The sequence below is a fragment of the Piliocolobus tephrosceles genome, chromosome 17, assembly GCF_002776525.5.
Source record: "Piliocolobus tephrosceles isolate RC106 chromosome 17, ASM277652v3, whole genome shotgun sequence".
In the NCBI taxonomy this organism is placed as follows: Eukaryota; Metazoa; Chordata; class Mammalia; order Primates; family Cercopithecidae; genus Piliocolobus; species Piliocolobus tephrosceles.
Genome location: NC_045450.1, coordinates 2,240,976 through 2,267,624, shown reverse-complemented (window position 1 = coordinate 2,267,624; position 26,649 = coordinate 2,240,976). Strand labels below are relative to the sequence as shown.

The window sequence follows — 26,649 nt, the reverse complement described above, 5'->3', positions numbered from 1 at the left end:
ATGGTCTCAAACTCCTGACCTCGTGATCTGCCCTCCTCGGCCTCCCAAAATGCTGGGATTACAGGCGTGAACCACTGTGCCCGGCCCTGACTCACTGTTTTTTTTTTCTTTTTTGAGATAGAGTCTCACTGTTGCCCAGGCTGGACTGCAGTAGCGCGATCTTGGCTCACTGCGACCTCTGCGGCCTGGGTTCAAGCGATTCTCCTGCCTCCGTTTCCTGAGTAGCTGGGATTACAGGCACCTGCCACTGCGTCCGGCTAATTTTTGTAGTTTTTAGTAGAGATGGGGTTTCACCATCTTGGCCAGGCTGGTGTTGAACTCCTTTACCTAGTGATCCACCCACCTCAGCCTCCCAAAGTGCTGGGATTACAGGCGTGAGCCACTGCACTCGGCCCCGACTTGCCTTTTAAGCTGTTGTTTGTCATATGTCCAGTTACATGTCTAACGGCCAGTTTTATGGGGACTTTTGAGGAAATTCCTGGATCTAGGCTGGCATCTTTCCGGCCCGGGCAGGCTCAGCCCATGGAGATCTCACGGTGGCAACATCCTAGGCCCCAGCCTGTGCTGCACCCTCACCGGGGTTCTAGGCCCTGATTCCGACCACGTGTCCGCACCTGGATGCGGCCTGGGCACTCCTGCACCTGCCTGCACCTGCCCGTGGGGTTTGGGCCACCAGCCTGTGTGGCCTCCTCCATCACCTGCAGCTGCTCCTCTCGGCCAGACGGGACATTCTGCTGCTGCGGCACGGATGAACTTTCCCCGGCACCTGGGCCAGGTGGGCTTCCAGGCAATACCTGGCCGAGCTTGGAGATGAGGTGCCTGAAATATGTTCTATTAAAAATAGAACAGGGGGCTGGGCGCGGTGGCTCACACCTGTAATCCCAGCACTTTGGGAGGGCAAGGCGGGTGGATCATCTGAGGTCAGGAGCTGGAGACCAGCCCAGCCAACATGGTGAAACCCCGTCTGTACTAAAAATGTAAAAATTAGCCCAGCAGGGTGGTGTGCACCTGGAATCCCAGCTACTCAGGAGGGTGAGGCAGGAGAATCGCTTGAGCCTGGGAGGTAGAGGTTGCGGTGAGATTGCACCATTGCACTCCAGGCTGAGCAACAGAGTAAGACACTGTCTAAAAAAAAACAAGAAAAATTAGCCAGGCGTGGTGGCACATGCCTATAATCCCAGCTACTAGGGATGCTGAGGCAGGAGAATCGCTTGAACCTGGGAGGCAGAGGTTGCAGTGAGCTGAGATCGTGCCATTGCACTCCAGCCTGGGCAACGAGTAAAACTCTATCTCAAAAAAAAAAAAAAAAAAAAAAAAAAAACCAGGCATGGTGGCACGCGCCTGTAGTCCTAGCTACTCGGGAGGTTGAGACAGAAGAATCGCTTGAACCCAGGAGGTGGAGGTTGCAGTGAGCTGACATCACACCATTGTACTCCAGCCTGGGCGACCAAGCGAGACTCCGTCTAAAAGAAGAAAGAAAGAAAAAAATGTGAAAGAAGCTTAATGCCACTGACATGCGGTGGAGTGGGTTTACAGAAAATGTGAGAGTGAGGAGCGCTGTTGAGATTAGGGGAAGGGTCTTTAGGCGAGCTTCCTCCTGCTGGTCTGGGTGGAGCTGCGGTGGGGGCTCAGCCCCTTGGGGGTTCTTCATTAACTCAGATATTTCCCTGGAGCCTCTGGGCTCTAGTGCCAACCTCGTGCCTCTGGGCTCCCTGCTCTCGATTTTGCAAATTGTTTCATCATCATCATTAGCGAGTATTTACCATGCACTTCCCATGTGCTAGTCCCTGAGCCAGGGCCTGGGAACCCGGGGCTTACGTGGATCCGAGAGGACACGAGGGCTGGCCAGGGACATAGGACGAGGCCGGCTGAACCCCAGGTTGCTGTGATGCTGTGACTGTGTGTGGGCACCCCCTTTCCCTGGGCTGGAAGGGGGGCCTGGTGGAGGCGTCTGCTCCGGGGGCACCCACAGGACCCCCTGTTGCCTACGGCCGCTCCCGGTGGTTGGGAGGGAGGCTGCGTGCTAGCATCCTCTTGCCTGTCTGGGGTCATGGCACTGGGGGAGCCACGTGGTCCCTCCCCTGGGCTGGTGTCAGAATTTCACCCTCGGAAGGGATCATCCTCTGTCTGTCTCCTGAGGCTTCTGTAACAAATGGCCACACGCCGGGGCGAAAGCAGCAGAGATGCATCCCCTGCTAGCTCTGGAGGCCACACATCTGAGGTCACAGTGTCATTCGCCATGCTTCCTCTGGAGGCTGCAGGGAGGACCCTTCCTGTTTTCTCCAGCTTCCAGGGGCTCCAGGTGTCCTTGGCCTGTGACTGCGTCGCTCCGGCATATACATATATATATTTTTTCTTGATACAGCATCTTGCTCTTTTCCCAGGCCGGAGTGCAGTGGCGTGATCACAGCTCACTACAGCCTCAGGCTCCCAGGCTCAAGGGATCTTCCGGCCTCAGCCTCCCAAGTAGCTGGGACTACAGGTGTGTGCCACCGTGCCCGGCTGTTATTTTTACTCTTATTTATTATTATTATTATTTTTTGAGACACAGCCTCGCTCTGTCACCCCGACTGGAGTGCAGTGGCGCCATCTCGGCTCACTGTAACCTCCACCTCCTGGGTTCACACCATTCTCCTCCCTCAGCTTCCCGAGTAGCTGGGACTACAGGTGCCTGCCACCACGCCTGGCTAATTTTTGTGTATTTTTAGTAGAGACGGGGTTTCACCATGTTAGCCAGGATGGTCTCCATCTCCTTTCCTTGTAATCTGCCGGCCTCAGCCTCCCAAAGTGCTGGGATTACAGGCGTGAATATTATTTTCATTTTTTGAGACAGAGTCTCACTCTGTCACCCAGGCTGAAGTGCAGTGGCACAATCTTGGCTCACTGCAACCTCTGCCTCCTGGGTTCAAGCGATTCTCCTGCCTTAGCCTCCTGAGTAGCTGGGACTACAGGCGCCTACCACCACGCCCGGCTAATTTTTGTATTTTCAGTAGAGATGGGATTTCACCATGTTGGCCAGGATGGTCTTGATCTCCTGACCTCATGATTTGCCTGCCTCAGCCTCCCAAAGTGCGGGGATTACAGGTGAAAGCCACCGCGCCCGGCCCTTATTATTTTTTTTTTGAGACAGAGTTTTGCTCTTGTTGCCCAGGCTGGAGTGCAGTGGCGTGATCTTGGCTCACCGAAACCTCTGAGTGCCGGGTTCAAGTGATTCTCCTGCCTCAGCCTCCTAAGTAGCTGGGATTACAGGAGTCCATCACTAGGCCCATTTTTACTAAATTTTTATATTTTTACTAAAGGTGGGGCCAGGCGCGGTGGCTCATGCCTGTAATCCCAGCACTTTGGGAGGCCGAGGCGGGTGGATCACGAGGTCAGGAGATCGAGACCATCCTGGCCAACACGGTGAAACCCTGTCTCTACTGAAAATACAAAAAATTAGCTGGGCGTGGTGGTGGGTGCCTCTAGTCCCAGCTACTCGGGACGCTGAGGCAGGAGATTGGCGTGAACCTGGGAGGCGGAGCTTGCAGTGAGCCGAGATCGCACCACTGCACTCCAGCCTGGGCGACAGAGCGAGACTCTGTCTCAAAACAAAACAAAACCAGAAAAAAAAAAAAAAAAAAACGGAGTTTCACCATGTTGGCCAGGCTGGTCTCAAACTCCTGGGCTCAAGTGGTCCTTCCACCTCAGCCCCCAGTGCTGGGATTACAGAGTGAGCCGCTGGGGCCTGCCTGGATATATCTTTTGGGTGGCTGCCCTGCAGCCGCCGCAGCCCTCATTTCCAGGCTCTTGTGGGACCCTCAGGGGTTGAAGGACAAAGAGATGCTTCCCACCTCCTAACTGGGTATGTGGCTTAGGGAGGCTGTGTGGGGGCTGGGCTGCCCTGTGAGGGGCAGGCAGGGTGGAGGTGGGGCCTGTGAGTCTGGTGGAGGGGACACAGCCCAGGTTGGCTGAAGGCCGGCAGGTGGTGCTGTGGAGCCCACGTGGGCCAGCAGGTGCCACAGCCGGGTACAGGGGAATCAACCCAGCCCAGGCCAGGAGTTCCTGGGGGGAGAACGGAGTTTTCCAGAATTAGCTAATTTTTCCTGAACATCTGATTTCAAAACGTTTACTGAAACTTTTCTGTGTTCCATCAAGGCCTCTGCTTCCAGGAACTGGGAAGAGAGAAGTGGGTTCACTGCGGGTCTGTCTGGCTGGGCTGCAGGAGAAGAGGTGGGTTCACGTCTGGGTCTGTCGGGCCGGGCTGCAGGAGGGGAGAGGTGGGTTCGCCCGCAGGTCTGTCTGGCCGGGCGGCAGGATGTGCACTCAGGTTCAGCCCGTGTGGTTTCCAAGGCCCTAAGGACACAACAGGCCAGATGCCCCCATCACACACAGGGCTGGGGAGCAGCAACTGGGGCCCACGGTGGTTCCCGCCGCACCCCACCCCGCAGGGCCACCCTCCCAGAGCGGTGCTGTTCTTGGTTCTCGCCATAGAACCCAGTTTTAAGTTTGGGGGCCCAGGAGCTGCCTGGTGGGTGGGTTGTGGGTAGGTGGGGGGTGATACGGTTTGGCTCGGTGTCCCCACCCAAATCTCATCTCGAACTGTAATCCCCGTGTCGAGGGAGGGAGGCGATTGGATCATGGAGGAGGGTTTCCGCGTGCTCTTCTTGTGACGCTGAGTTCTCACGGGGGCGGCTCCGCCTCCGCCCTCTCGCCTCCTGCCACGTGAGACGTGCCTGCGTCCTTCGCCTTCCACCGTGATCGTAAGTTTCCTGAGGCCTCCCCAGCCCTGTGGAACTGGGAGTCAATTAAACCTCTTTCTTTTATTTTTATGTTTTTTATTCTTGAGGCAGAGTCTCACTCTTGCTGCCCAGGCTGGAGTGCAGTGGCATGATCTCGGCTCACTGCAAATTCCACCTCCTGGGTTCAAGCGATTCTCCTGCCTTGGCCTCTGAGTAGCTGGGACTACAGGTGTGCGCCACAACGCCCGGCTAATTGTTGTATGTTTAGTTGAGACACGGTTTCACTGTGTTGGCCGGGCTGCTCTTGAACTTCTGACCTTAGGTGATCCGCCCGCCTCGGCCTCCCAAAGTGCTGGGATTACAGGTGTGAGCCACCTCACCCGGCCAGTCCTGTTTGTTTATAAATTACCCAGTCTCAGGCACTGTCTTTACAGCAGTGTGGGAATGGACTCATGTGAGTGGGGAAGGCGAATCCTCCAACTCCCCACCTGAGTGGCCGCCGACGTGCAGGACATGAGGACAAGCTTCCCAGAGGGCCGGGGCCAGGCAACAGAGCGCAGGGTAGGCCTGTGTGGCCTTGAGGTGGCCTAGTACCCAACAGGAACGTGGAGATGAGGCCTGGGGTGACGGCTCACACCGGAAATGCCAACACTTCAAGAGGCTAAGGTGGGAGGATCACTTGAGCCCAGGGGTTTGAGACCAGCCTGGGCAACATATTGAGACCTCGTTCCGACAAAACGATTAGTCGTGTGTGGTGACGCGTGCCTGTGATCCCAGCTACTCAGGAGGCTGAGGTAGGAGGATTTCCTGGACCCGGGAGGTTGAGGCTGTAGTGAGCCATGATTGCACCACTGCACTCCAGCCTGGGCGACAGAGCAAGACCCCGTCTCAGATAACAGTAAAAAATAAATACGGAGATGCTGGCTCCTATGGGAAGCTGGGCGGACGTCGGGGGCACACCCTCCTGTCTGCAGAAACTTCCCACCGCTCTGGGGCTGAGGTGCTTGAGGGCTCCTGAGGCCCTGCCTCCTGGGTGTCAGAGGGAACGTGGGAAAGGCCGCCGGGCCCTGGGCTCCCCGGTGGGTGGCCCCATGCAGCCCGTTATTCATAAAATTTGGAGAGAAAGTGCGTTTTTGTCGGAAAGCATGGGGTGCTGATGGCCATTTCCACCTGTGATCGGACTGGACTGCCTCCCCACACGCACCCCCGCCCTCTGTCAAGCAGGACTCTGGCTCTCCGTTGGCCAGCAGGTGTTTTATTTGTTGAAGGGAATTGCCGTTGGGCTGGGCTTGGGGTCATTAGCAGCATGATCAACACACACGTCTTCCCTGGGGGCAGCCACGTCTTGTCAACAGGTGGAGGCCCGACATGCTGCAATTTGCAGCTAATGAGGAGGCCTGTGTGACCCATGCCTCCTGCCACGGGTGCACAGTGAGTTGTGAAAACGCTGACAATTTAAAATAGCGGAACAGGGCCGGTTGCAGTGTCTCACACCTGTAATCTCAACACTTTGGGAGGCCGAGGCAGGTGGATCACCTGAAGTCAAGAGTTCGAGACCAGCCTGGTAACATGGCGAAACCCTGTCTCTACTAAAATACAAAAAAATTAGCCAGGCGTGATGGTGCACGCCTGTAATCCCATCTACTCAGGAGGCCGAGGCAGAAGAATCGATTGAACCTGGGAGGTGGAGGTTGCAGTAAGCCAAAATCACGCCACTGCATTCCAGCTTGGGCAACAGAGTGGGACTCCATCTCAAAAAATAAAAATAAAGTAGTGGAAAAAAACTACAGGAAACAGAAAAGAAAAAAGCTGAAAAGAAAATTTGACATATGAAAAAGCATATTGGCCGGGCACAGTGGCTCATGCCTGTAATCCCAATACTTTCGGAGGCCCAGGCGGGCAGATCTCTTGAGCCCAGGAGTTTGAGACCAGCCTGGGCAACATGGTGAGATTCCATCTCTATTCCAAAAAAAAAAAGAAAAAGAGCTTATTACAGGAATTCCAGGAATTGACTGTGGGCCGTTGCATGGAGATGGCCTGTAAGAGCTGGCCAGCTTTCCCAATCTTCAGCTTTATTTTGAAATCTTGCATCGAGATGAATAACCGCTTTTCTTTCTTTTAGGACATAGCTTCCCCCAGAGAATATGTTCACATTCGTTTTCCGTGTGGCACTGCTTTGGTTGAAAAAATTTTTTTTTTTCTTGAGACGGAGTCTTGCTCTGTCACCCAGGCTGGAGTGCAGTGGAGCAATCTCAGCTCACTGCAACCTCTGCCTCCTGGTTTCAGGCGATTCTCCTACCTCAGCCTCCCGAGTATCTGGAACTACAGGTGTACGCCACTGTGCCCAGCTAAGTTTTGTATTTTTAGTACAGGTTTCACCATGTTGGCCAGGATGGTCTCCATCTCCTGACTTGGTGATCCACCTGCCTTGGCCTTCCAAAGTGCTGGGATTACAGGCGTGAGCCACCACGCCCGGCCATTGTTGAAACTTTTCTTTCTTTCTTTTTTTTTTTTTTCCTTTTGAGACAGAGTTTTGCTCTTATTGCCCAGGCTGGAGTGAAATGTCAGGATCTTTGCTCACTGCAACCTCTGCCGCCTCCCGGGTTCAAGCGATTCTCCTGCCTCAGCCTCCCGAGTAGCTTGGATTACAGGTGCCCACCACCACGCCTGGCTAATTTTTGTATTTTTAGTAGAGACGGGCTTTCGCCATGATGGTCAGACTGGTCTCTGACTCCTGACCTTGTGATCTCGCCTTGGCCTCCCAAAGTGCTGGGATCACAGGCATGAGCTACTGTGCCCGGCCATTGTTGAAATATTTCTATGATTCAATACACACAGATGTGAGTATTCCCTATTAAGTTTTCCCATCTTTTTTTTCTTTCTTTTTTTTTTTTTTTTTTTTGAGACGGAGTCTTGCTCTGCCCCCAGGCTGGACTGCAGTGGCGCGATCTCGGCTCACCTCCCGGGTTCACGCCATGATCCGCCTACCTCGGCCCCCCAAAGTGCTAGGATTACAGGTGTGAGCCACCGCGCCCAGCCTTTCCTTTCTTTTCGAGACAGGGTCTCGCTCTGTCACCCAGGCTGGAGTGCAGTGGTTCAACCTCAGCTCACTGCAGCCTCGACCTCTTGGGCTCAAACAATCCTTCCACCTCACCACCTCACCTCTCGGGGACCAGCCAGGGCTGGGGATAGGTCAGTACCACAGCCCACCAGGAGATCCACCCGGCCCCACCCCTGACCCTGGGATGGGCAGTGGGAGACTGACCTCCTCAGAACCCTGGCTGTGCTGGCCCCCATGAACGAGATCCAGGTACCACTGCTGGGTGCACTGGAGACCTGGCTACCTGCGTGGCACCGAGCACCTTTCTTCTCCTTGCCTGGGTGGGTCAGGGGCACGTCTGGCACGCGGAGGGGTCACTTCGACACTGGGCCTCCGCACACTGCGGTGTCCTTGGGGAAATGCAGGCAGGACCATTCCCTGGAGGAGAAGAGGGGACTGTGGGAGGCAGAGCCGGAGAGAATCAGGTCTCTGCCCAAGCCAAGGGCCCACATGCTGACTGTTGCCAGAAAAAGAAGATCCGATCCAGACTCCAAGAGAGGGTTCCTTGGATTTTATGCAGGAAGGAATTCAAGGATAGCCACAGAGCACAGTGAGAGACAAGTTTGTTTGTTTGTTTATTTATTTATTTATTTTTTGAGACGGAGTCTCGCTCTGTCGCCCAGGCTGGAGTGAGTGGCGCCATCTTGGCTCACGGCAAGCTCCGCCTCCTGGGTTCACGCCATTCTCCTGCCTCAGCCTCCCGAGTAGCTGGGACTACAGGTGCCCACCACCACACCCGGCTAATTTTTGCATTTTTAGTAGAGACAGGTTTCACCATCTTGGCCAGGCTGGTCTCGAACTCTTGACCTCATGATCCACTCCCCCCCAACCCCGCCCCCGGACCTCACAAAGTGCTGGGATTACAGGTGTGAGCCACTGTGCCCGGCAAGACAAGTTTATTAGAAATGACTCTGGGGCCGGGCGCAGTGGCTCAAGCCTGTAATCCCAGCACTTTGGGAGGCTGAGACGGGTGGATCACGAGGTCAGGAGATCGAGACCATCCTGGCTAACACAGTGAAACCCCGTCTCTACTAAAAAATACAAAAAACTAGCCGGGCGCGGTGGCGGGCGCCTGTAGTCCCAGCTACTCGGGAGGCTGAGGCAGGAGAATGGCGTGGACCCGGGAGGCGGAGCTTGCAGTGAGCTGAGGTCCGGCCACTGCGCTCCAGCCCGGGCCGAGCGAGACTCCGCCTCAAAAAAAAAAAAAAAAAGAAATGACTCTGGGCGGCCGGGCGCAGTGGCTCACGCCTGTAATCCCAGCACTTTGGGAGGCCGAGACGGGCGGATCACGAGGTCAGGAGATCAAGACCATCCTGGCTAACATGGTGAAACCCCGTCTCTACTAAAAAATACAAAAACACTAGCCGGGCGAGGTGGCGGGCGCCTGTAGTCCCAGCTACTCAGGAGGCTGAGGCAGGAGAATGGCGTAAACCCGGGAGGCGGAGCTTGCAGTGAGCTGAGATCCGGCCACTGCACTCCAGCCTGGGCGACAGAGTGTCAGACTCCGTCTCAAAAAAAGAAAAAAAAGAAAAAAAAGAAATGACTCTGGGCTGGGCATGGTGGCAGGTGCCTGTAATCCCAGCTACTTGGGAGGCTCTACTAAAAGCACAAAAAATTAGCCGGGCACGGTGGTGGGCACCTGTAGGCCCAGCTACTCAGGAGGCTGAGGCAGGAGAATGGCGTGAATCCGGGAGGCGGAGCTTGCAGTGAGCCGAGATTGCGCCACTGCACTCCAGCCTGGGCGACAGAGCGAGACCTTAACCAAAAAAAAAAAAAAAAAACCCCAAAACAAAAGAAAGGAATGATTCTGTTACAGAGCAGACGTGCTTAGAAAGCAGGAAGAAGAACTCAATGGCCTTTGTTAGTGTCTCCGCTTATAAGAAACTATAAGCAGCCGGGCATGGTGGCTCAAGCCTGTAATCCCAGCACTTTGGGAGGCCGAGACGGGTGGATCACAAGGTCAAAAGATCGAGACCATCCTGGCTAACATGGTGAAACCCCGTCTCTACCAAAAAATACAAAAAACTAGCCGGGCGAGGTGACTGGCGCCTGTAGTCCCAGCTACTTGGGAGCCTGAGGCAGGAGAATGGTGTAAACCCGGGAGGCGGAGCTTGCAGTGAGCTGAGATCCGGCCACCGCACTCCAGCCCGGGCGACAGAGCGAGACTCTGTCTCAAAAAAAAAAAAAAAAAGAAAAAAGAAACTACAAGGAACTTAGACCTGAATGTGCAGATGTAATCCCTGAAGGTCGGGGCTGCTGGTTCTCTTGGTGACCACTCATCCTTCAGCCTCAGCCTGCTCACTGGTGCTCTCAGTGAGGCGGACTGCACTCTCTGGAGATCTGGACATTCTCAGGCCTGCTGGGAAATGTCCTGTATGGCCCTAAGTATTTAGCGATTTTGCAACTATTTGCATAACTATTTTGCAGTTACAGTTGGTGGTCAGCTTGGGATGTAGCTGTTTTCAGACCCTTATACTTTCAGAACCTTATACTTGCCTTGTGAGTGCCAAGCTAGGGACTTTGAGATGGAGTCAATCTGGTTGTGTTTACAAGGCTAGAGGCCTGGTGAAGGCAGGGTTTCCTCCACTATCACCATCCTGGCGCCCCGTCTGGGCCCGGCTGTGTCCCGGCATCGCAGCCCCTGGGCCAAGTGCTGCTCCGTGCGCTGATGTCCGTTTTGCAGAACTGGAGTCTCAGCTTCCGGAACTGCTCACCCCTCCATCAGCCGAGTCGGGACCACCCCGGAGTGCCTGGCCCCTGAGCTGTGCCCATGCTGCTCTGCTGAAGACCTGGTTCCCATGAGGGACCTGGCCCCTCATTTGAACTCTCGGCACCTCGGTTCTCTCCTCTGTAAAATAGGGATAGAAGGCCACCTTCCACAGCCCTGACTGCACAGGACATCCTGCTCTGGCCTGGCTGGTGGAGGAAACAGTGACCGAGTGAGAGGCGCTGACCTCCCAGAGTCGGGAAGACTGGGCCAACCAGGGAAGGCTTCCTGGAGGAGGTGACAGGGGCGGAGATGCATTGATGTGTCTGCTCCAGGCCAGGGGGCTTGGCCCTCCTTTCTGTTTTGACCTCATGGGGGGTGGAATTTAGAGCGATCGGGACCGAAGCCAGCCTCTGAACTCAGAGCACGACTACTGCTCTCTGCAAATGGGTCCTGCTGAGGGACCCTCCGAGGATCACTGGATTAATGTTCAGTGTGTCCACACCAGAGGCTGAGCTGGCAAAGCCAGACATCTCTATTTACTCAACTTCTTAAACGCGACGGCCGGTACTCTGACGATTTGGCCGTGAGAAAACCAAAGAGAAAAGGTGGAATTTTTTTTTTTTTTTTAATATGCAGAACAAACAACACCAAAGTTATTTTATTCATTCAACGTGTGAAAAGGCCAACAATAGCCTGGGGTGGGTGGGGGAGGGCGCCCTGGCAGCCACCATCCCTGGCATCCCTGGCACGGAGCAGCGTGGAGTGGGGCGGGCGTAGGGAGGGGGTGAAGTGAGCACGGAAGCCGAGGCACCTGTGAGCGCAGCCCCCAGAGCGCCAAACGAGGCGCAGAGGAGACCAGAAGGAAACCACCCACGGGCTGTGAGATGGCGCAGGGGTGCGGGGAGCCAGGGCAGCCTGTTCTCTCCAGGCCTGTGGGCTCCAGCGTCCCTCTCACCACAGCCCTTCCTTCTGCTCACGCAAAGCTCCTTTTTCCGATTTGAATTTCAACGGAGGTACAGAGGTCAAACCTCAAGCCCCTCCTGGTGAACCAGCCACCCCGTCGCTCCTCTGAGCTCCCGGCTTCTCCTTCGGCCCCTGCTTTTCTCCCACGTTGGCCGGTTCTCTTGTTTTTGGATTGTTTCTGGAGGTCCCTGCTGCTCGCTGGGCCGTGGACTCTCAGGTGTTGGGAAATGTCTTCTGTGTTTGTTTGACAGCTGCCTCTTAGCTGCCAGTTTGTTCATTAAACAGGAATCCCCTTCTTTTGGATGAAGTCAGATTTACCAACGCTTTGCAGTGGAGTTTGGTTCCGGGGCCTGGGGGATCTTGCTCTGTTCCCTTTATTCTTTGGATTCCTCCCCATCTCCACTTTTTTTTTTTTTTTTTTTTTGAGTTGGAGTCCCCCTCTGTTACCCAGGCTGGAGTGAAGTGGCGCGATCTCGGCTCCCTGCAACCTCCGTCTCCTGGGTTCCAGTGGTTTCCGGCTAATTTTTGTATTTTTAGTAGAGACGGGGTTTTGCCATGTTGGCCAGGCTGGTCTCGAACTCCTGACCTTGTGATCCACCCGCCTCGTCCTCCCGGAGTGCTGGGATTACAGATGTGAGCCACCGCGCCCGGCCAGCAAAGTTTTTCAAGGTTCATGCACACTGTAGCATGTGTCAGTATGTTACTCCTCTTTAGGGCCGAACAATATTTCATTGTATAACTAAAAATAAAATGCTAAGTCCCACACCAACTGAAAGGACCCCCATTTGGCCAAGGGGACCCCAAAGAAAACCTTAAAACAGAGTTCCCAAGGGTGATGGAAGGGATTCGGGCAGCCTCCTTATACCCCTCCCTTTTGGAGTTGAGGCTTAACGACCACCCGGTATTCATGTTAAAGTACAGATCGCAAGACTGACAAAGAGACTCTGTGGCAATAAGATACCAAATTATAAAGGAGACCTAAGGCCCTGCCGGGCAGAGGTTAGGTTGCACCTGCTGCCTGCCCTCCTGCTACACGGGTCACTGTGACCCAGTGGAGGGGCAGACTCTGACACAGCATCCTTACGGGATCTTACACATTCCTTTCTGCTGACTGCGAGTTTTAGCGCCTGACTCCTTTAACCAATTAGAAGTTAAAGACTCTCAATCCACCAGGAACACACTCCCCACCCCACTTGGAGATATCCCATCTTTAGCTGGGTGCGGTGGCTCACGCCTGTCATCCCAGCACTTTGGGAGGCTGAGGCAGGCAGATCACCTGAGGTCAGGAGTTCGAGACCAGCCTCGCCAACATGGTAAAACCCCATCTCTACTAAAAATACACAAATTAGCTGGGCGTGATGGTGGGTGCCTGTAATCCCAGCTACTCGGGAGGCTGAGGCAGGAGAATCGCTTGAACCCAGGAGGCAGAGGTTGTGGTGAGCCGAGATCGTGCCATTTCACTCTAGCCTGGGCAACAAGAGCGAAACTCCATCTCGAAAAAAAAAATTCAGCCGGGCACGGTGGCTCACACCTGTAATCCCAGGACTTTGGAGGGCCGAGGTGGGCGGATCACGAGGTCAGGAGATCAAGACCATCCTGGCTAACACGATGAAACCCCATCTCTACTAAAAATACAAAAAATTAGCCGGGCGTGGTGGCAGGCGCCTGTAGTCCCAGCTACTCGGGAGGCTGAGGCAGGAGAACGGTGTGAACCCGGGAGGCGGAGCTTGTAGTGAGCTGAGATCCGGCCACTGCACTTCAGCCTGGGAGACAGAGACTCCGTCTCAAAAAAAAAAATTCCATCTTTTAGGGTTGAACTGATGTACACTGACTTACGTATTTTATGTCTTCGCCTATAACTGCTGCCTCCCTGGCATGTACAAAGCCAAATTTCTAATCTGACAGCTTCAGGATCACGCACTTGAGGCTTCCTGGGCTTGTTTTCCCTGGGCTGCAGCTACTCATGTTGGCTCAGAAGAAACCTCTTGGAAATATTTCACAGAGGCCAGGCGCGGTGGCTCACGCCTGTAGCCCCAGTGCTTTGGGAGGCGGAGGCCGGGCGGATCACCTGAGGTCAGGAGTTCGAGACCAGCCTGACCAATATGGCGAAACCTTGTCTCTAGTGAAAACACAAAATTAGCCAGGCGTGGTGGCGCATGCCTGCAAGCCCAGCTACTCGGGAGGCTGAGGCAGGGGAATCGCTTGAGCCTGGAAGGCGGAGGTAGCAGTGAGCTGAGATGGTGCCACTGCACTCCAGCCTGGGTGACAGAGCAAGATCCCGTCTCAAAAAAATTTTTTTTCCATAGTCTGTTTTTCTCCATGAATAATTGGATGGATGGACCACGTTGTGTGGACACGGGCTGTTTCTGCCTTGGCCATTGTGAATACTGCTGCTGGGAGCATGGGTGTGTGAGGATGTGTTCAAGTTCCTGTTTTTTTATTCTTTTGTTTTGCCGGAATTGCTGGGTCATGTGGTCATTCTGTGTTTAGCTTTTTGCAGAACCACCAAGCTGTTCTCCACAGAGGCCACACCCTCTAACCTGCCCACCAGCAGCACACGGGGGTTCCCGTCCCTCCACATCCTCATCAGGGCTTGTTAAGCTATGAATTTTTATTTTTTGAGACGGAGTCTTGCTCTGTCACTCAGGCTGGAGTGCAGTGGCTCGATCTCGGCTCACTGCAACCTCCGTCTCCCGGGTTCAAGCGATTCTCCTGACTCAGCACCCTGAGTAGCTGGGATTACAGGCGCCCGCCACCACACCCGGCTAATTTTTGTATTGTTAGTAGAGATGGGATTTTATCATGTTGGCCGGGCGAGTCTCAAACACCTGACCTCAAGTGATCCACCTGCCTCGGCCTCCCAAAGTGCTGGGATTACAGGCTTGAGCCACCGCGCCCGGCCTAATTTTTGTATTTTTAGTAGAGACAGGGTTTTGCCATGTTGGTCAGGCTGGTCTCAAACTCCTGACCTCAGGTGATCCGCCCGCCTCCATCTCCCAAAGTGCTGGGATTACAGGCGTAGCCACTGGGCCTGACTGCTGTTAATTTTTAAATCAGTTTTATTGTGTTAAACTTATGTACAATAAATGCATCCATTTAAAGTATATCATACAAGACCGGGTGCACTGGCTCACATCTATAATCCCAGCACTTCTCGAGGCCAAGATGGGTGTATTGTTTGAGCCCAGGAGTTCAAGACCAGTCTGGGCAGCATAGCGAGACCCCATCTCTACAAAAATGAGCCAGGTACAGTGGCACGCACCTGTAATCCCAGCTACTTGGGAGGTGGAGGTGGGAGGATCACCTGAGCCCAGGAGGTTGAAGCTACAGTGAGCCGTGACTGTGCCCCTGCACTCCAGCCTGGGCAACAGAGCAAGACTCTGCCTCCAAAGAAGAAGATAAAGCATATAATTCAAACAGTCCTGGGAGTTATACACACCCAGGAATCCATCACCACAATCAAGACACAGAGCATCTTTCTCACCTTCCAGTGACTTCCTAGAGTCTCTCTGGTCCGTTCCTCTCTCCTGCTGCCGTTGAGTAGGAGTCCTTCATTCTGACGAAGTTGCCCAGCCCCAGGCAGCTGTTGCTCTGCTTCTTGTCAGAACGGATGAGCTTGCATTTAACATTTTTATATAAGAGGAATCATACGTCGTGTACTCTGAGTCTGCATCTTTCATTGAGCATAATTTTGAAATTCATTCTTTTTTTTGTATATGAGGCAGTATTTCCCTTTTTATCATTGGGCAGTACAGCACAGTGTTAATATGCCATATTTCGTTTGTTCATCTATTGATAGCAGCGTGAATGGAGCTGCTATGGATATTCATGCATAAGTCTTACTGTGAACACATTTTCATTTCTCCTGGGACATTTCTTAGGGTTGGAATAGCTAAGTGGCATGGTTAGGTATAAGTTTAACTTCTTAAGAAAGTGCCAAAGAAAACTGCCTGTATCGATTTGCACTCCCACCAGCAGCCTCTGAGAGTTCCCGTTGCTCCACTTCCTTGCCAACACTTGTCATTGTCCGTCCTTTTAAATTTAGCCATTTTGGTGGGTGTGTAATACGCGGTGTTGCACTGTGGATGTCTCACTGTGGATGGAATTTGCATTTCCTTAATGAGTCATGTCTAGTGGGTGTGTAGTGAGCGGTATCTCCTTGTGGATTTCATTTGCCTTTAATGAGTAATGATGACGATGAGCCTCTTCACAATCAGATTGATCGTGTATTGTGTATTTTTTGAGACAGGGTTTTCACCCAGGGAGTGGTCATAGCTCACTGCAGCCTCAAACTGGCCTCTAGCTAACCTCCCACCTCAGCCTCCCAAGTAGATGGGACTACAGGCCTGCACCACCATGCCTGGCTAGTTTTTAAATGTTTGGCAGAGATGGGATCCCACGATGTCACCCAGGTTGGCGTGCAGTGGCGTGGTCACAGCTTACAGCAGCCTCAAACTCCTGGGTCAAGTGATCCTGCCACCTCAGCCTCCTAAACTGCTGGGACTAAGTTATCACCAGCATAAGTCACCACCACACCTGGCTTTTGTATCTTTTTGTGTGCGTGTGAAGTGTCCATTTAAATCTTTTGCCCGTTTTAAAATAACAGCTTTACTGAGAGAGAATCCACACTATACAGCTCACCCATTTACCCATTTGAAGTACCATTCAGGCCCAGCGTGGTGACTTCGGCCTGTAATCCCAGCACTGGGAGACCAAGGCGTGTGGATCATCTGAGGTCAGGAGTTCAAGACCAGTCTGACCAACATGGTGAAGCACCGTCTCTACTAAAAATACAAAAATGAGCCGGGCGTGGTGGCAGGCGCCTGTAGTCCCAGCTACTCGGGCGGCTGAGGCAGGAGAATCGCTTGAACCCAGGAGGTGGAGGTTGCAGTGAACTGAGATCACGCCACTGCACTCCAGCCTGGGCAACAGAGCGAGACTCATCTCAAAAAAGAAAAGAGGCTGGGTGCGGTGGCTCACGCCTGTAATCTCAGTACTTTGGGAGGCCAAGGCGGGCTGATCACAAGGTCAGGAGATCGAGACCATCCTGGCTAACACAGTGAAACCCCGTCTCCACCAAAAATACAAAAAATTAGCTGGGAATGGTGGCGCATGCCTGTAATCCCAGCTACTTGGAAGGCTGAGGCAGGAGCATCACTTGAACCCCAGAGGTGGGGCTTGCAGTGAGTTGAGATTGCGCCACTGCACTCCAGCCTGGGCAACAAGCGAGACTCCGTCTCAAAAAACAAAACAAACAAACAAAACAAAAAAAATCACATAGATATTCCGATTTTTCCTCTTTCTTTTTTTTTTTCCACTAGAGACAGGGTTTCATCACGTTGGCCAGGATGGTCTTGATCTCTTGACCTTATGATCTGCCTCAGTCTCCCAAAGTGCTGGAATTACAGGCGTACCACCGTGCCCAGCCTTTTTTTTGAGACGGAGTCTCGCTCTGTTGCCCAGGCTGGAGTGCAGTGGCACAATCTCAACTCACTGCAACCCCCACCTCCAGGGTTCAAGTGATTCTCCTGCCTCAGCCTTCCGAGTAGCTGGGATTACAGTCATGCACCACCATTCCCGGTTAATTTTCATATTTTTAGTAGAGACGAGGTTTCTCCATGTTGGTCAGGCTGGTCTTGAACTCCTGACCTCAGGTAATGCGCCCATCTCGACTTCCCAAAGTGCTGGGATTACAGGCGTGAGCCACCACACATGGCCTCATTTAAAAATTATTTATAGAGATGAGGTGTCACTACGTTGACCCAGGTTGGTCTTGAACTTCTGGCCTCAACTGACCCTCCCACGTCGGCCTCCCACGGTGCTGGTTGAAGGGTGAGCCCAGGGTGGCCACAGCACATTTTCATCATTGTCTGCAGCTTGCAGTCTGCTGGTTCAGGGCTTAGCTGGGCACATGGGCCCCTCTGAGGCTCCTGTTCAGGGCTCAGCCATGTCTGTGGGGCCCTCTGAGCTCTTCCTGGACCCTCCTTGGCTCCTTCAGTTCAGGGCTCAGCCGGGCACGTGGGCCCCTCCTTGGCTCCTCCGGCTCAGGCCCCTCCTCGAGCTCCGGGCCCTGGGTGTTCTGGGCTCCTTCCTTGGTTTCCTTTGGCCTTTGGCCAGGAAAGTGGTGGGTGTCCGAGGGAGCCTGGGCCATTTCACAGCACCGCAGCCGACCTGCGGCTCCTTCAGGGCAAAGCTGCATGGACACAAAGAGAACACCACTCCGACCTGGCCTCTCCCTTTACCTGTCAGTTCCCTCCCAAGCCGGCTGCCTTCTGTCCCCTCCCCAGAGCCCTGGGGTAACTGGTTTGCTACAGTGTGTCTGGAATTTTTCAGTTCTCTGGAAGGGAGTTTTTTAGAGGCCCTTAATCCCCTCTTGACATTTGTAAGTTGACGCTTACACCCGGTAGCCTCGCTGAATTCTGTGTGCGTGAAGATCAGGTTCCACCGCGAGTCACATTAGAAAACCCACTCCGTGGAAAAAGACCAGAGATGGCCGCTGCCCACACCTCCGTCCAGCAAACAAACCTTTGCAGGTGTTCATAGCAGAGACAGATCCCACGCTGGGAGTAAGAGCTCACGACATTCTGGGAGGGGTTTCGGGGCAGGGAGGGGGCTTCTGTGGCCCCAGGTCAGGAGCAGCTCTTCCCTCAGCAGCCGGCAGCCAGCGCAGACTTGTGGGGAAGAGAGCTCCCATTTCGCCAGGCCAGCGAGCACCCGGGGGCAGCTCCGTTCCAGGCGACCCCGCGGGAAGGGGTGTGCGTGTGCCTGGAGCTGGCCCCTGTCCTGCCTCCCTGACCTGTGTGCTCCTGCTCCCACAGCCCTGAGACAGATGGCTCACGGCCTTGCGAGGCCCACACTGCACTGGGGTCAGGCTTGTGGCTCCTGGGAGTCCTGTGTGGGCTGTGTGGCCGCCAGCCAGAGCCTGCTGACCTGCAACTGGGGGAGCGGGCACACTGATCCCTGGGTTTCACCACCCGAGAATCAGAGAGTGGGATCCTGTGAAACCTGGGCCCGGGCTCCCACCCACACCCCACACACACTGAGGGCAGCTTTGCCTTCCCGGGCACCCCTCCTCCCCCAGGTGGCCGGGCCTGGCCCGCTGCCCGTCCAAGGCTCCTGCTCGGGGTCTCCACCCACACATTCCTGCAGCATGAGGCTCTGCCGCTCCCTGCTGCCCCGGGCAAAGCCGTCATTTGTTCCCTTTGACAGCCAGGGAGGCTGCCAGGCTCTCCACCCGCACTTCCCAGTTGAGGAAACCGAGGCAGAGGAGGCTCAGGTGTGGCCAATCACCCTGCATGTCAGAGTTACCCTGGGCAGGGCCCACTCATACCTGGGAGGGGCCACTTGGGACCTGGAGGGCTGGGGGCTGCCTGGGCGTTAGGGGTAAAGCTCCCTACCCAGAAGGCCTCGGGGGCCTGGGGCTGGGCTCCTCCTTTCACATCGCCCTTAGGAGGACCACGTGTGGGCATTGGTCCGAGACCTGAAAGGGGCCGTCCTGTTCCCCGTGGGTGCTGCCAGCGCCACGCACTCCTCTTTCTGCCTGGCCGGCCACTCCCGTCTGCTGTGACGCGCGGAAGGAGAGCTGCCTGCGGACTCGCGGTGCCTCCCTCCCCGGGATCTGTAAGTAACAACCTTTGCGCTCTTTCTGCTGTGGTGTGGATGGAATCTGCACCTTCCATCTGGAGAACTGGGGCCGCTCCAGGCTGGGCTTCCCGCACCTGAGCGATGGTCAGGCTTCAGCGGGAGGCAGATTTCACCCCGCAGGGCACACGCAGACCCATTTGTTGGGAAGCGGCAGTCCTAAGGCAGCGCAGGTGCCTCCATGTCCCCAGCCCGGCCCTCCTGCAGGTGTGAAGGATGTAGATTCCAGGGCCCGCCGTGGCCTGCAGAAGCCCCTCAGAGCAGGAAGGGCCAGGCTCCCAGGGAGCCCGAACCCCAGGTGCTGAGGTCCTTGGGTCACATGGAACTGGGGTGGGGACTGCCCAGGTCTCCCGTGATCCCATGGCCACATTTCCCGCCTGCCTTCACGCACCCCAAGAGCTGGGGGTCCCACCCACCACCCATTTTCTGGCTGGGGAGGTCTTTTTTCTTCCACTTTCTCAAGGTGTTCAGAGCCTCAGGGGCCTCCCCACTTCCTCTGGGGCCTGGTGGGGAGTAGAGTCCGTCACCGGGAGGCTCTGTGGCTCCCGAGACCTTCCCCAGTGGCCGGGCTGACCAGGCAGGCTCTGCCTGTGGACAGGGGCAGCTGAGCATGAGTTTCTGAGCTGTGGGTGGACCCACCAGGCCTGGGCCAAGTTTTCAGGAGGCAGCTCTATTTTACCCACCCATGGTGGCCTCCCTGAAAGGGGTGCGTGTAGAAGCTGGTTCCCTCTCCTGCGGGCTGCACCCCTACCCCAGGAGGACAATTCTTGTTCAGGGAGGGTCTCCCCACCCACTTCCCCACCCACTTCCCCACCCCACACTGGCCCACAGGCCTCCGGGCCCCACCCTAGAAAGTACAAGGGGATCCCCAGGCTGCTCACTGGCCCAGCCCTGCCCACCTGGGCTGCACCTGAAAGTGGGCTCAGAGAGGCCGTGTGGCCCCCAAGACGCTGGTGGGTAGGAAGAGGCGGTGGCCTTGTGCCCGCAGTGCCCCTCCTGCCCCAAGGGCGTTGTCTGCCTGGCAGGGCCTGGGGTGTTCACAAAGCCCAGGCACCTGCAGCTGAGGGCAGGGGAGGGAGCCACATCCAGGCGAGGGGGCCGCTAGATACAACCCCATCCAGACCTGCTCGTCCTCCTGTGAGAGAGTGGGAAGACTCAGGCCAGCCCGAGCGGGCGGCGGCCCCGGCTGCTTGATCTAAGCTCTGCTTACACTGCCCTGCCCTTCTGGGAGAGGGGTGGGCGCCAACTGATGCCTGGGCTGTCTGGGCTGGGGACCGGGATCTCAGACCCAGCCCCTCCGCTGGACATGAGGAGCCAGTCGGGGGGACAGAGGGCTCAGTGGCTGGAGGGCAAGGCCAGGGCGTGGATGCAAGCTGCAGGTGCCACAGAAGTTTGCCCTGGGAGCCCAGGAGGGGCCCATGGGGCCCCAGGCTGGCCCGGGACAGAGGCATGGGGTGGGAGTGGGGGGCAGGGGATCCCATCCTGAGTCGCTGCCCTCTACAGAGACAGACCATGACCTTGCCAACGGCTCGACCCCTGTTGGGGTCCTATGGGACCCCAGCCCTCGGCAGCCTCCTGTTCCTGCTCTTCAGCCTCGGTGGGTACTAGGTGGGGCTGCTGGCGAGGCGGGGACGGCCCAGGGGCCTTGGGGGCCGGGCTCTCAGCAAGGCTTTGCCTGTCCCTACCTTCTCCCTGGAGTGCCTGTGGTGCTCCAGTCCCAGCAGCAGTCTCTGCCCCCAGAGGTGACTGGAGCTGGAGACCCAGCCAGGGAGTGACGGGGCTCAGGACACAGTGGGGATGTCTGTGGGGTGGGTGTCTGACCGGCCAAGCAGCCGGGTCCCAGGGGAGGATGTGGAAGGCCAGGCTCCCCGTGGAGTGCAGACCCCGGTGCCTGGGGGACTGTGATGTCACGGGGTACACGGGCCTGAACCACTGGCTTCTGCCACTTTGGGGCATGCACAGGGCTGGCTCTGAGGGTGGTTGGGCTCTGCCTGCTTCCTCCCCTGGGTCAGGGCACACCCCAGAGGCCTGGGCCCTCCCAAGCCGTCCCCTCTGCCCCTTTAGGATGGGTGCAGCCCTCAAGGGCCCTGGCTGGGGAGACAACGCAGGTAAGGTCCCCTCTGGGGAAACCGGGGAAGGTCTTCAGGTCCCAGGTGGGGGTGCCATGCCATGTTCTCTATGTCACGTATCCACGGTGCCTGCCAGTTTCCAAGGTCCCTGCTTCCAAAGGGGTACCTGGACCTGCATATGACCGTCCTGGGAGCAGCCAGGTCCAGGGAGTAGCAGAGCCGAAATTGCAGCTGGTTGTGGGAAGTAGCTGGATGAGAAGTAGCCAAGCCCATGGGTCTGAGACACAGCCGGGCCTGGGAAGTAGCTGAACTCGGGGAGTACCTGGGCCCAGGGGTAGCGGGACGCGGGAACTCCTGCTCCAGGGAGCTGGTCTGAGCCATGTTCAGCAGGCCCTGTGCCCCCAGGAGGCTGCACCCCTGGATGGAGTCCTGACCAATGCACCTAACATTGCCAGGTGGGTCCGGGGTCTTCACAGCCCTCCAGGGTGAGGCTTGAGGGGCCCCATCCCCCACATCCCCTCCCCCCACACCCCTTCCCCCTGCATCCCCTCCCCCTGCGTCCCCTCCCCCCGCGTCCTCTCCGCCCAAGTCCTCTCCTGCTTCCTCCTCTGCTCCACTGCAGATCTGACTGGGCTCAGGGCTGCGGAAGGGACTGACACCCCCCAGGTGGTGGCGACTCCTGGTCCTTGAGGGTGTCACCTGGCCTTTGGTTGGGGGGTCTGCAGGGAACACCAGGGTCCTTCGGGGAGAGGTGGGGCTGCGGGGCTTGGGGAGCACTGGGTGGGTACTGCGGGGGAGGGGCGATCCTGGGTGCCCAGCCCGACCCCTCCTGCAGCCTCTCCCCACGCCAACTCCTTGGCTTCACGTGTGCGGAGGTGTCTGGCCTGAGCACGGAGCTTGTCCAGGAGCTGGCTGTGGCCTTGGGACAGAAGAATGTCAAGCTCTCAGCAGAGCAGGTCAGTCTCAGTTGGGCTGGGGCAAGTGGGCATGGCTGGGGCCGAGGAATTCACAGGCAGCTCTGCAGTGCCCACCTCACCACCACCGTCCCCTGTCCCCGCTGCCACTGTCCCCGGCTAGTTCTTCCCAGAGTTCCTCTGGCCACGCAAGCTGACCACTAGGGTGTCTGTCCACATCGGGGACCAGCTCCCCAGGAGCAAGTCTGAGATGACCCTGTGTGCTGGGCCCCCTCCTGGAGCCCCGTGGGCAGCCCTCCAGGCTCTGCCCCAAGGGCAAATTTTTTGCGAGGAGTGGGTGAGACCTGGGGAAGGGGAGCGGCAGCCAGGCACAGGAGCCCACATCCCCTGGGGCAGTGCTGCAGGCAGCCGGAGATCCACTCCCACAGACTCCCGTGGCCAGGGCAGGGGTGTGTGGTGGTGGGTGGACCAGCCAGGCAACCCTGGCCCACCACGTGGGTGAGCACCCAAAACACTGTGCTGGGCGCCCTGCCCCTGCAGCTGCGCTGTCTGGCTCACCGGCTCTCTGAGCCCCCCGAGGACCTGGACACCCTCCCGCTGGACCTGCTGTTATTCCTCAAGTAGGCCCCGTCCTCTGGCCCCTACCCTCCGGCTTCTGCCCCCAGCCCCCAGCCCTCAGCCCCCAGCCCCCTTCCACCTGCCTCGGACCCCAGGCCACAGGGGGTCTCTGTGGAGACCAGCCCAGCCGCCTCTCAGGGTGGGGACCAGTGTGATCAATGCGGCCTGTCTCCAGCACCCTCTCTCCACAGCCCAGACGCGTTCTCGGGGCCCCAGGCCTGCGCCCACTTCTTCTCCCGCGTCACGAAGGCCAACGTGGACCTGCTCCCGCGGGGGGCTCCTGAGAGACAGCGGCTGCTGCCTGCGGCTCTGGCCTGCTGGGTAGGAGCTGGGGCCGGTGCGGGGTGGAGAGGGCTCGGCAGTTCCAAAGGCGCTGAGGCTGGCATCTGTGCAGGGTGTGCGGGGGTCTCTGCTGAGCGAGGCTGATGTACAGGCTCTGGGAGGCCTGGCTTGCGACCTGCCCGGGCGCTTTGTGGCCGAGTCGGCAGAAGTGGTGCTACCCCGGCTGGTGCGCTGCCTGGGACCCCTGGACCAGGACCAGCAGGAAGCAGCCAGGGCGGCTCTGCAGAGAGGAGGACCCCCCTACGGGTAAGAGAAGGTGTCTGGAACCTCGAAGGCTTGCCTGGCAATGTGGCATGAGCAGGCCGTGGCCTCAAGGCCCAGGGTCGGTCACCCCCGCCACAACCCCTGTCAATGCCCCCAGCCAGGGGGTATGGCCTAGCCTGGCCATCTACTCCCTCTCTGTCTGGGGCTGCATTTGGGGGTCCCTGAGCTGTGCCCCGTGTCTGCACAGCCCCCCGTCAACGTGGTCTGTCTCCACCCTGGACGCTCTGCAGGGCCTGCTGCCTGTGCTGGGCCAGCCCATCATCCACAGCATCCCGCAGGTGAGACCCCGACCCCCAGCCCGTGGGGAGCCCGGCCACCCGAGGCTCAGCCTGGGCCCTGCTTGTCCTCAGGGCATCGTGGCCGCAGGGCGGCAACGCTCCTCTCGGGACCCATCCTGGCGGCAGCCTGAACAGACCGTCCTCCGGCCGAGGTTCCGGCGGGACGTGGACAGTGAGTGCTGTGCCCTGAGCAGTCTGGCACCAGGCTGGGCAGCACCCTTGGGGGTGGGCATCTGCAGTTTAGGGTCTCACCTACTGCTCCCCGGCTCTGCAGCACGTCCCATTATAACCACAGAGAGTGGACAGAATCCCCGTTTGCCAGTGGGTAAACTGAGGCACGGGGAGGGTCACAAATTGTCCAAGGTCTCATCTCACGGCAGGTGTGGGAGGAAGAAGGGGTCAAACGAACTCTGGCCCCTGACCCCTGACCCCTGTGCCCTGCAGGGACAACCTGCCCCCCAGACAAGGAGGCCCACCAGATAGACGAGAGCCTCATCTTCTACAAGAAGCGGGAGCTGGAGGCCTGCGTGGATGCGGCCCTCCTGGCCGCCCAGATGGACCGCGTGAACGCCATCCCCTTCACCTACGAGCAGCTGGACGTCCTGAAGCATAAACTGGATGAGGTAGTTCATGACTCAGGTTCCCGCCGGCCTGCTGTGTCCGAGCCATCCCCAGACCCCTGGGAGTGACGTGGGCCCTCCTGGTCTCTCGGCCTGCAGCTCTACCCACAAGGCTACCCCGAGTCTGTGATCCGGCACCTGGGCCACCTCTTCCTCAAGATGAGCCCTGAGGACATTCGCAAATGGAACGTGACGTCCCTGGAGACCCTGAAGGCTCTGCTCAAAGTCAGCAAGGGGCATGAAATGAGTGCTCAGGTGACCGTCTGGCTCGGGGCGGGGTGGGGGGATGCAGCATGAGATTGGGCAGGGCTGGGGGCGGGGTGGGGGCGAAGCCTGAGGTCGGGCGGGCCTGGGGTCGGGGGCACAGCCTGAGGTTATGCTGGTGGTGGAGGGACACGTCTCTCCCTGCCACAAGGCTCTTTAGTGGCCTCCTCCCACAGGTGGCCACCCTGATTGACCGCTTCGTGATGGGAAGGGGCCAGCTAGACAAAGACACCCTGGACACCCTGACCGCCTTCTGCCCCGGGTGCCTGTGCTCCCTCAGCCCTGAGCAGCTGAGCTCCGTGCCCCACAGCGTCATCTGGTGAGTCCCCAGAGCTCTGCCCAGCAAGGTGGGTCTGTGTGCTGGCGCTCACTGTCCACCCACCCTGTCCCCAGGGCGGTCAGGCCCCAGGACCTGGACACGTGTGGCCCGAGGCAGCTGGACGTCCTCTATCCCAAGGCCCGCCTTGCTTTCCAGAACCTGAGCGGGTCCGAATACTTCGTGAAGATCCGGTCCTTCCTGGGTGAGCCCGGGAGTCCCTGGACAGGGTGGGCAGCACAACGGGGCAGCCACAGGCTCCACTCAGGGGGTGCCAGGCCTTTGCCTTCCTGGGCCGCCTACTGCCAGGGTAACTGGGTGGTCACCAGCCCTCTGCCCCCGGGATGTGTGTGGCCTCAGAGTTTGTGGGTTCTGACCCCAGCTTGGGGCGCCAGCCACTTCCGGAGTCTCCCACGCCCGGGGGGCAGGCGGCCAGGCACACCCAGGCCCTGGAACCCCTAAGGAAACAGGGAAGCCTGTAACTCTGTCACACAACTGGGCTTCCTGCAGCCCGTGGTCAAGGGCCTGGGGGTGTGAGATGAGGCCTCAGCTTGGGCCCCTCTCCCTGAGGGCAGGTGGGGCCTCCACGGAGGATTTGAAGGCTCTCAGTCAGCAGAATGTGAGCATGGACTTGGCCACGTTCATGAAGCTGCGGAGGGAAGCGGTGCTGGTACGGCGAGCGGGAGGAGGGGCGAGTGGAGGAGGGGACGACTGTGGGCGGGAGGGCGTGTAAGGTGGGCCCGTGGGGAGGGGGCGGGGGCTCAGGGCCTTAGGAAGGGCAGGGTCCTCCACTGTGGTGGGGCCTAGGGAAGGGCAGCCATTGAACTGGGGTCAGCTGGCCAGAGACCTCCCAAGTCTGGAGAGGCTTCGGCGGGCATCTGTGGGGGGCGCAGTTTGGACACAGGAGAGCCTGGCAACCCCCTGGGGGCGCCGGGGGAAGGGGCCCCTCCTTGATGGCTGCCCGGGGGGTCTGGCAGCCGTTGACCGTGGCTGAGGTGCAGAAACTTCTGGGACCCCACGTGGAGGGCCTGAAGGTGGAGGAGCAGCACAGCCCGGTGCGGGACTGGATCCTACAGCAGCGGCAGGACGACCTGGACACGCTGGGGCTGGGGCTACAGGGCGGCATCCCCAACGGCTACCTGATCCTAGACCTCAGTGTGCGAGGTGGGCGGGGCGGGGCGGCCAGGGCTGGGGGCAGGGCTGGGGGCGTGGAGGTGGGCGCTCTGAGTCACCTCTCTCTCTGTAGAGGCCCTCTCGGGGACGCCCTGCCTCCTAGGACCTGGACCTGTACTCACCGTCTTGGCTTTGCTCCTGGCCTCCACCCTGGCCTGAGGACCCTACTCTCTTGCTGGCCCCAGCCCTGCTGGGGATCCCCGCCTGGCCAGCAGCAGGCATGGGTGGTCCCTGTTCCACCCCAGGAGAACTTGCGCTCAGTAAACGGGAACATGCCCCCTGCAGACACACCTTGTGACTTCTGAGGACTTTGTGACCCCCCAGCGTGGCTCCTCTCCCTCTGGTCTTGGGCCCTCGGGCCAGCTGGGGACCCTTGGAGACCTTCCTGACCCTGCGGCCACTGTGCTGAGGGCCAGGCCAGCACTCAGGGTGGCCCCAGTACACAGCAGTGGGAGTCCCGTGCCCCCATCCCTACAGGCTGGGCCCTGGCTAGGACATTCCCAGGCCCCCCTGCTCAGACCCTGAGCACGAACACAGGCGGGACCATGACCTTGGACTTTATTCACGACCAGCAACCAAGTCAGTGGTTCCAAGCCCCAGCCCCAGCCCTCCGCAGGGCCCGGGCAGCGTCTTCTGTGTCCAGCCTGGGCCTGTGGTTG

At 57.8% G+C, this 26,649-nt stretch overlaps 1 protein-coding gene across 16 annotated transcripts; it reads left to right on the top strand.

The window, feature by feature from the left end:
• The first annotated feature begins 3,682 nt into the window (after window positions 1–3,682).
• Window positions 3,683–26,280, top strand: LOC111524049 (mesothelin). 16 transcript variants are annotated; one of them, XM_023189106.2, is made up of 20 exons: window positions 3,683–3,841; window positions 4,135–4,209; window positions 18,701–18,767; window positions 18,942–19,111; window positions 20,636–20,729; window positions 21,197–21,240; window positions 21,592–21,686; window positions 22,037–22,157; window positions 22,656–22,735; window positions 22,925–23,054; window positions 23,128–23,321; window positions 23,527–23,617; window positions 23,690–23,789; window positions 24,062–24,240; window positions 24,337–24,492; window positions 24,678–24,820; window positions 24,895–25,022; window positions 25,393–25,487; window positions 25,795–25,981; window positions 26,064–26,280. In XM_023189106.2, the coding sequence occupies exons 5-20, from the start codon at window positions 20,645–20,647 to the stop codon at window positions 26,147–26,149; spliced, it is 1,914 nt and encodes a 637-aa protein (XP_023044874.1). In that variant the 5' UTR covers window positions 3,683–3,841; window positions 4,135–4,209; window positions 18,701–18,767; window positions 18,942–19,111; window positions 20,636–20,644; the 3' UTR covers window positions 26,150–26,280. The 16 variants fall into 16 exon arrangements, with proteins under 16 accessions (XP_023044874.1, XP_023044875.1, XP_023044881.1 ...); XM_023189113.2 differs by having other exon boundaries at window positions 3,723–3,841; window positions 19,010–19,111; XM_023189107.2 differs by lacking the exon at window positions 18,701–18,767.
• Window positions 26,281–26,649: the final 369 nt, after the last annotated feature.